Source organism: Alligator sinensis, unplaced genomic scaffold (assembly GCF_000455745.1).
Source record: "Alligator sinensis unplaced genomic scaffold, ASM45574v1 scaffold331_1, whole genome shotgun sequence".
Taxonomy (NCBI): domain Eukaryota; kingdom Metazoa; phylum Chordata; order Crocodylia; family Alligatoridae; genus Alligator; species Alligator sinensis.
The window spans coordinates 2,498,188-2,507,694 of NW_005842033.1; the positions used below are offsets into that span (position 1 = coordinate 2,498,188).

Here is a 9,507-nt window from a genome sequence, read left to right on the forward strand (position 1 = left end):
TAATGAGCGCCTGCGCGCGGGGGGGGGGAGCCTTGTGCCCCAGTGCTGCCATTTCCCGCCCTGCTCCTCCCCAGGCCCCTCTTTGAGCTAAGAAGCTCTGGGATCCGGGCCAGCGATGCCATGTGTACAGCATTTATCATATTTGTACGATAATTGTAACCCTTGCACATTATATGATAGATAATACTAAAAGTGTTCAAAATGTACAATCGTTTTGAGGGTTGTTGGTTGTAGCTGTGTTGGTCTTGGGATGCAAGCAGACAAGGTCCTTTGGGTAGATGTGATATCTGTTATTAAGCCAACTAAATAGCTGGGGGAAAAATTGTTCTTTGAAAGCTTTTGGGCACAAACGCCCTCCTTCAGCCCGAAGAAGGGTGTTTGTGCCCAAAAGCTTGCAAAGAACAATTTTTTTTTCCAATTATTTAGTTGGCCTAATAACAGATGTAATGTCTACCCAAAGAACCTTGTCTGCTAATATTTTTTGAGGCAGTTAATTGCCGCAGCAAATGCAAAGGGAGTCTTAACTGGCTTCTGGGGTTGCTGTCAGCACTTTTTTATGACTGCTTGCCTCAAAATAAATGTCTCAACTTTGCCCCAGCTCTCCCTCGCTCACTGGAGTCTTACAATGAGCAATATAAAGTAAGACGACTTATTTGCATACCTTTTTTTTTCAGTGTACAATAGTTTTTCAGCAAATATGATAATTTGAGCTTCCAATATAATGATTTCATATGTAAGACCTGGCAATGCTGGTCCAGGGCTGGCTGTGGCAGCACCTGGCTGGTTCCTGAAGAAAAGCCCTGGTGACTGAGTGAGGCCATAAGGAACAGAGATCCTTCCTCCTTGTGCTTCTCAGGCCCGAGGCTCGTTGCAGGATGGCCCCTGGGAGACATTGCATCTATGGCACAGTTGCTGGGATAATGGTGCCACAAATGGCCAACATGCCATGGCATCTGCCAGGAACCGGCAAACCAACCACAAAGATGTGCCGTGCCGCACATCATGCGCAGTCTCTGTGGCTAGTTTACAGGGTGTTAGAAATGGCACATAGGGCATGTCCCTGACCCAGGGCTGCCCCATCCCAGTGCTGGCAATCAGCTGATTCTCAGTCTTGGGACTTGGGGGACCTGGAACCTGGCTGGGGGCTGCGCAGTCCTGACACTGACAATGGGGTGCTGGGCACATGGGTTGCAAGGGAGATCCCTCTCCTACCCTGCTGATGGGGACCTTGCAATCTATGTACCTGGCATCTTAAGGAAACCTGACACATTTGCTGCATAGGAATTGCAGGGCAAGGCAGTTATAGTGTTGGTCGCTAAAGCTCCAGGGGATCAGATCCCATGAGACATAATTTTAACATCTGTCAGGGGCCACTGAAGCAAATTGCTACAGATGCCATCAGTATGGAGGCAAGTATTCTGCTTGGAGGCTGCGGGTCCCACCATAATGCATCCAGCTGCCTGCCTCCTGATGGGCTGTTGCCCCCTGGGACCTCTTTGTTCCCTATGATCCTTCAAATTGAAAAGGCTCATTGCATGCTTGGAGTGCAAGGCCTCAGCCCACAATATTGTACTTTTTGTACTGGAATCTGTAGTTTGTGACAGTCATGAAAGGGGTGATGACTGGAGTCTTTCCTTGCATCATCCTTAGGATGAGAGGAAAGAGCACAATATTAGCCACATGTGAAATATGGTAATTGGACTTTTCTTTCCGTCTCATTCATCACTACACTTGATGCTCTAGGAAGAAGAGAAAATAGGCCTCCTTTTAATAATCATTAGGGAAATTAATACAAATACATACTCCTGCTGTATACAACTTTTGTAAATTTAGGACAACTGTACCCTTCAATCTAACTCGCAACAATTCAAAAAAAGGTTGGAATTAAACAGTATAAATCAGTCTTAATAGATTTGGGAGGTGGGGGGGGGAGATAAGAGGACTTCAGTTTAAATTCTGTTGTTTGACCAGCCCACATGAGGCTAATGCTTCAATCCTGCAAATGCATAATGGCTGCTTACAGGTGTTAAAAACAAACAAACACATCGCACTTTACCGGAAGAATCAGTTCATTAGTTCAACCTGGCTCCTCAGCATCTGTATAGATCTGGCACTTCAGCAGGGCTTTTTGGTGCTTGTATCTAAAGCCGATTCATCTATTAGATAAAAGTGTGGAAAAAGTCCCACAAAAGCACCTGATCTATATGGACGGGTGAGCTAGGTCCAACTAATGCAGTGCCTTTTCTGAGCATACGCTGAGCTTGGTGCAGAAGCACACAGAGTATAAAGTGTGGGTTTGTTTGTTTGTTTGTTTGTTTTATATCTGGGAGCACCAAAATGTTTAGCTTTAACAAGTCAGGAGAGTTTCTACAGTTAATGAAGCAATTCCTGTAGACACTTCATTTTAAACATGGGTATTATACATATGATCCATGGGGTTTTTGAAGGGGTTGTGAATTCAGGGTCAGGGTGAGCATGGGTAGAGCCTGCTGCCAAAACCTGGGGTATACAGCCCCTTCAGGGGAGTGTGTTGACTGCAGAGAGGATGGGCGAGGTCTGTGTTTGCTGCTGCTGCTTACCCTGCTGTTGTCACTTGCCCCACTGCCATGTCTAGATCCAGCTCACAGGAATGTCTCCACAGGACCAAGTGAATTTACCCTACTGGCCTACATAAATATGCAGGATCAAAGTTTTACTTGAAAAAATGTACTTATTTTTATTATGTTATATGTTTCTAGAGCAATAGTTTCCTTTAATAAAAAACAAATTAATTTTCCCTAAAAGTTTTAATTTTAGGCTACTAGATGCTTGTTCACAGCCAGCCCTATTTCACTGATTAGGGAGAAGAAGTAACAGTTTTGACCAATGACTGCTTCAGGAATGGTGGCTGCTCTCCATCTACCACCTCTGCCAACTATTGGAGAGATTATTAAACTCTTTCGCCTTCGGGCAAACAAGCAGCTCTCTCAGAATTTTCTGCTGGATTTGAAATTAGCAGGTGGGGAATTTTCTCTTGTGTTAAATGTTTAGTCCTAAACTGCCCTATAGTTGTCATCACAGACCAGTCTTTGCCTGTGTTATGTTTGTATGGGGACATTTAATCTCTCTCTCTCAACAGCACCCTGGTAAATATTTTAAGAACTTGTTAAAAAATATTTTTTAAACAAGGTAATGGACTTGTAAATTCTTTGTATGCAGAATAAATGCTTTGATTTGGGGCGGAAAGGGGAAGAAACTATGTATCCATACATAATGAATAAATTGAATTCAGCTCAAAGTTAAGTGTGGAGCTGTGACCAGACCCTCCATAATACTAGCTGTATTTGGGGCTGGACTCCAGCCCAGCCCAACTATTATTACCTTGCCTGCCCCAGACTAACTATTAGGCATGTTAGCGGATCTATCTATCATTATAATTATGTTTCACCTCGTTCAAGTCCTGAAAATGCATTAATACACTGATTTTTGTAACACATTGTGATTTTACCCTGACGAATGAATCACAAAAAGCAGTAAGTGGTAGAACAGTTTTTAAAGGAGTTGAACAGAGTAGAGTAGGAAAGTCTGTGTACCTGAAAGGAGGAATATAATCTCGCTTTAAAATTATCATAAAGTCTAGAGGGAGGCAAGTAATCAGATAACTTACTATTAAGGCAAACATGGGTGTTAACATGAAGGCATTTTATTTTTCCATGCAGGGGAGACAGTACTGTGTTTTCATTTACAGTTTACCTGACAGCGTAGTTTTAATAGGAAGATGGTCTATACCAGTTTGTAAATGTCCTGGTGTTCTGAGCCCGTTTATTACCCTGGTTAGATTGTACTGTTTCTAGCTTCATCTCAGTCTTGGGTCAGGTGGCCATGGTTGCTGGTTCCAGTTTGTATGTATGCTTCCCACCTCCCCCTGCAGAAGTGGTGATAATTTTCTACGGTTGCATAAAGCAGGTGTGAAAATGTTAAGGGCTTGTTTACATCTGAAAATAGAGCATTTTAAGGGAGGGTGTGAATTAAAAATGAAGTAGCTCTTTAAATAACTATCTGGAATAAGAATGTCAACATATATTGTTAATCAGTAACAGCTGCATTGGTAAACAAGCCCTAAAAATCTGATGGTTTTTTATCACCTGCATAATCTCTCTCCTGCTTGTGACTTCTCCATTTAGTGAGTTAACTGTAACCTTGTTAACCCTTCAAGTCCTTTTATAGCATCTAATGAAGTAAACTCTTGTTTACAAAAGTTTTTGCCTGTCTGAATTAGTCTGACTCCTGTTCCTAGTGGCCATCAGTCCCTTCTGCCCTAACTCTTCCAGGCCTCTGTTGTCCCTTAGAGTTCTCTGAAGTCAAAGCTTTCTGGATATCTTCCCTGGCTACTCACCTCTCAGTCCTTTTCCCTTAAATTTTGTTGGAACAGGCTCAGTTTAATGAAGTTTGGCACATTCTGGAATAGTGCCATATTGAATACATACTAAAAAAATAAGACAGTATTATTTGATTATAAAGGAAAATTTTCTCTTAACATTTTAAAATTGACTCTGCAACTAACAACATATGGTGAGGACTTAGTGTAGAAGTTCTGCGTTTATTTGATAATCCTAAAGTGAAATTGAATTCTGTGAAATCTAGCAGCTTCCATACACAGCAATAATCTGCTCATTTAACTAAGATGTCATTGTTTATTTATATTCTGAAATAATTGTTTATTGTTAAAGATGCAGCTGTCCCCATATTGGTGTGCTGGATGCCTTTTAAAATGCTTTTTATGTGTGTGTATTTTTTTTTTTTTTGTCACTGACAGATAAGATAGTGAGACAGGCTGGCAATTTGAAAGATGCCCATGTGTGTGAAGTGGGCCCTGGACCAGGTGGGATTACGAGATCCATTCTTAATGCCAATGTTGCACAGCTCTTGCTGGTGGAAAAAGATACTCGCTTTATTCCAGGACTGCAGGTATCAAACACGGAATAATTTGCATGTAATTAACATATATGAAAAACATTTAAGATGCTAAAACACTTTTAAGTAGTTAAGTGTTTCTTTTTGATCTTACATAGTTGAAGAAATCATCCACATCTATAAAACTGTTTGTAATTGGGCAATTTACATCACACATACTTTTTCCTATTGTTCTTTTATCTGACTTAGCTTTGCTGGCTGGCTGGAGCACATTAATTTATCTGATTGTTTGATTGGATGTACTACCTATTAATTGTAATACTGACTTATACAGATATCCTTTTAAGAATTTGAGATTTAAAAGCTACTTCATACGTCATATCAGATGGTATCCTTTGCCTCTAATTGGCATTGTAATGACATTGCTGTGCATCTAATCATTTTGCAAAGATCAAAACACAGAGTTTGATGCTGCAGCTTTATTCAGATAAGAGCAGCTAGATAAGAACCATCCTGTATTAGCAAAAAAAAAAAGAGGTCCGGGATAGTTGAGTACTGTTACAATTGCATGCGGCAGGACTGTTGAATCTAAACATTTTCCATGGACATCTGTAAATGTATTTGTCTCTCTGACACACAATGCACCATTATTTAAACCAAATAAAGTGCATGGTGTAGTTAACTCATTGTATGTATCTTGTTAGATTAACTAGGTGTGGATAATTAATCCAGATTAATCCATAAATTAATCCACGTGAATCCACTGTCCTATACCCAGAAAATAATTTGTGGTCAGCAACTGGTCGATCCCAGTCAATTGGGGAACCTCTTGCAGTCGATCTGAGGCTGGGCGGCGCTGAGCACATGTGTATGTGCACATCTCCCCCCACCCCAGCAAGTCAATCCATGGGGTAGGAAGGGGTGGGGGCCAGATCAAGGCACCTGCCCGTCAGTGAGGGACAGACCAAGGCCCCTGTAGCAGAGGCAGGAGCAGGGGTAAGATGATTGGGACCCCAGCAGGGTGGGTGATGAGAGGATTGAGACCAGGCAGCTAATCCAGGGGCACAGGGGGCTCCTGCTGCTGTGCACACCCTGGCAGAGGCCCCATGGGGCACATGCTCCACTAATCTGTGCATGGCAGAAGTGGCTGCTGTTGAGCTGGGCTTTGCGCCCCAAGACCGGCTGCAGGTGGCCTGGGAGCGGCTTGCTGCCAAGTGTTTCCTGCTGCTGGGCTGAGCCTCATCCCCTGCATGCCTGGCGGCGGATGCATGTTGGTGTCAGACCGCTTCTGGGCCAGCTGCAACAGGGCTTGGTTTGCAAAGCCCAGGCCTCAATGGCAGCTGCCTCCAGCGTGCCCCCTCCCTTCTTCTCCCGCCCCCCCCCCAAACTGCAGGCCAGCACAGGCAGCTGCAGCAGCAGCAGAGGGAGGGGGGCAGGGGCAGGCCCTGCACAGCCAAGGCAGGGTGCAGGAAGGAGCTGCAAGTAGCTCATCTGGGGGGGCGAATGGGAAGGGGAGGCATGCAGCCTGGGGGAGCATGGAGGGTGCATATTTTCAGATCTGCAGGTGAGGTGGGCTGGTGCCAGGGCAGCGCTGGGCTCTTCCCAGTGTGGGTATTAGGCCATGCTGCGCTTGGGCTGGGCAGCAGCACTGGAAGCAGGACTGCGGGGTGGGGGCTGCAGCCACCCAAAAAATTTGCCGTAGCTCCCCCTCCCAGTGCGGCCGCCGCCTGCCCCAAGTGCAGCACAGCCCAAGTGCCACTGGGAAGATCCTGGCACAGCATTCCCCTCCCCCATCCCTTCCCCCCCAGAGGGACTGTGGGGAGTGTGGGCTGCTGCTGCGGGCTGGGGCTGGAAGGCTGCAGGGAAGGAGGGAGCAGGGCACAGGCAGGAACAGGGGCTGGGGGAAGTTGGGAGACAAGCAGAGGCCTGGTGGGCAAGCGCCACTACCCAGCCCGGCCAGGGCCCCACTCTCCCCAGCCCCTGCTCTTGCTTGTGCCCCACTCTCTCCCTCACTGCTGAAGCCTCACTTCTGGCCTCACTTCTGGCCTCACTTCTGGCCTCAATCTGCCCTGCCCCCTTTCCTCTCTCCCCTGCCTCTTCCCCACAGATTTAGCTGCGGGGGGGGCATGCCCCCAAATGATTTTTTTTTCTCAATCTGCTCCCCCCTTCCCTCCCCACACTGACCTGGGCGGGGGCAGGGCAGCAGGTGGTGGCACACAGTAGCTCTTGGGTTGCTTTTTAATTCAGAAAGTGATCTGCCCAAAAAGTTTGGAGACCACTGGTGTAGGAAGATTCATATGTAGCATTAAGGCCTTATTTCTTCCATTCCTGTTAACATTTATTTTGAATTTTAACAATAATGATCCCACTTTACATTTGTAAGAATTGTGTATTTTTATGTCCATGGAAATTTTTAGCATACATTCATTTTTAATAATTTACAAAATATATTTTTTGATCTCAAGTTCAAAGAAAATTCTAAGTATAGCTTGAAGGCATGCATTTAACATTTTCAGGTGTGTATTCAGTTTGTAATCTATAATTCAGGTCTAGACTGACTTAGGCTGCTTGCAGGTAGGAGCAGAAGCCAAAATACACTTTACCAGAAGCAGCAGTGCACTAGTTGAACCTGGGTCTGAAGCATCTGTAAAGATCAGGCACTTCAGAGAGGCTTTCTGGCACCTTTAGCTAAAGCTTATTCAATTGGCTATTAGAAAAAAGCACCCAAAAAAAGGCCCACTAAAGTACCTGATCTTTACAGAAGTCAGGTGTGCTGGTTCCAACTGAAGCGATGCCTCTTCTGGGCATGCACAGGGCTGGACTTGGGAACACACTGAGTTTAAAGTAAGTAAAGTGCTATTTTGGGGGTCTTCTACACACACCCCCATGCCCTGCCTGTGTCTGCAAGCAGCCTTTAAGAGATGCTGAGATGCGCAAGTAGGTGGTCCCCTTAAGCAGGGTACTCAGATGATTTAGGAGGTTAAACTTGCCTCTTCCGTGGAATTTGACCTTAGTCACAAAGTAATCCAATCTAACAGCATATGGAATTTTGAACAAGTGTTCTTCAGACTTGGTTCTCTCTCTTTTAGGACTTCATGGAACCACGTTTTGATTCTCTGTGTTCAGAGAATTCTTTCACCTCTCTTAAAGATTAGATTTAACAAGTTACATCTCCAACAGTGAGTCAACAGCAACCTTTATTCCCCATTTAAGGACCTTTGACATCTCTCTGCAGGCCTTTTGACCGCTAATCTGTAGGACATCATTGTGACCGCAAAACTGCAGAGTTAAATATGTATGTAGTAGGACTGAGCTGCAAGGGTGGTCATGACACCTGCTGGTGGCCTCACAATTCCAGTCCTGCTTTGGCTCACCAGGTACCCTCCCATTTTTTTCCCCCCTCCTACTGTGCCTTGCTGATAACTGAGTGGGGAAAAAGGGAGGCTGCCCACAGGGTCTCAGAGTGAGCCTATGTCTGCTATCCATCTATGGGTTCCTCCCAAATGCCACTTATCCCTGTCCTTCCACTTTGCTCCAAACTAATGCCAAGCCTCCTCAGGCCTCTACACCCTTGTTAGGGCCTTGACTTCCCCAGCTTCCACCTTTCTGCTCTAATTGGCCCCTTTTGCCTAGGTCCACTGCACCTGGCTTCTGGACTCTAGCCCTAGTCTTGCCCCCTCAGGCTCTAGTTTCACCCATCTTGGGCTTTGGGCCCCTACCCCTGGTTCTCATCCTCTTGGGTTATGGCCTTAACCCTCCCAGCTTCAGGCCCCCTCTACCACTTTCCCAGGCTTAGGCTTTTAATGCTTTACAGTTGCTCCCTGTCATTGCCTTGAGCCTGGCCCCTGGCAGGGCTCAAAATCCCACATATTCCTTGAGCACCTTGTGAGCTCCCCCTCCCCTGTTAGTCACTTCTAGTCCACTGGTCTAAATCATAACAAAAGATACAAGCACACTGGCTGAAACAAAACTCTAAGCCTGCTGGCTGTATAACAAACCCTTCTCATCCCAGGTCCAGGCTCCCTACAAGCTCTCAGCTCTTTGCTTATAGTTTCCAGTGCAGCTCAGGTAAGTCAGTTGCAGAGCTCTTATTGCTGCCTGTGGAGCCAAACTGCTTGCCTGTTCTTAGGCACTGGCTTTGTGCTTCCTAAGCCCTGCCCCTTCCTGTCAGGGAGCTTTCCACTCACAGGGGTTTCCATTCAGGACTTGATAACCAGTCTGCTTTCTCTGTTGTGGCTTAGCCCAGATGCCTGCAGCTCTGTGCTTCTGAGCTGCCTTTGTGTGTGCCCTGTTGCAGCTTACTGCTCTGCAACTGTCTTCTGGGAGAGTTATTCCCCCAGGGGTAGCTGCTACCTGTGTGGCTACAGGTCAGCCTATTTCGTGGTTGGCTTACTTGCAGTGAGCCTTGGTTCTTGCTGCTAGCTCTCCCAGAGCAAGCTCAGCTTACTACAGTCTTCTGTTAAAGTAATAGGACCCCTCTGGCTCCCTGTTAGAATGTAATAGCATTTGTGCATAATCACAGCCTAATGCTGTATAACAGGGATGTCAAACATGGCCCACGGGCTGTGTTCAGCCTGTGGAACTATAAGATCTGGCCCACCAGTAGTTCAGCAG

General features: G+C 45.7%; 1 protein-coding gene across 6 annotated transcripts in view; it reads left to right on the plus strand.

The window, feature by feature from the left end:
* Nucleotides 1-9,507, plus strand: part of TFB1M (transcription factor B1, mitochondrial) — a 47,601-nt gene that overhangs the window by 430 nt on the left and 37,664 nt on the right. For 2 of the 6 annotated variants that reach the window (XM_006022384.3, XM_006022383.3), the window contains exons 2-3: nucleotides 2,841-2,998; nucleotides 4,796-4,947. In XM_006022384.3, coding sequence (XP_006022446.1) covers nucleotides 2,866-2,998; nucleotides 4,796-4,947 — 285 coding nt within the window. In that variant the 5' untranslated portion in view covers nucleotides 2,841-2,865. Of the gene's footprint in view, nucleotides 1-2,784; nucleotides 2,999-4,795; nucleotides 4,948-7,982; nucleotides 8,073-8,128; nucleotides 8,271-9,507 lie in introns of all 6 variants that reach the window. The other 4 variants (XM_025202641.1, XM_025202640.1, XM_025202643.1 and 1 more) reach the window with 3 other exon arrangements.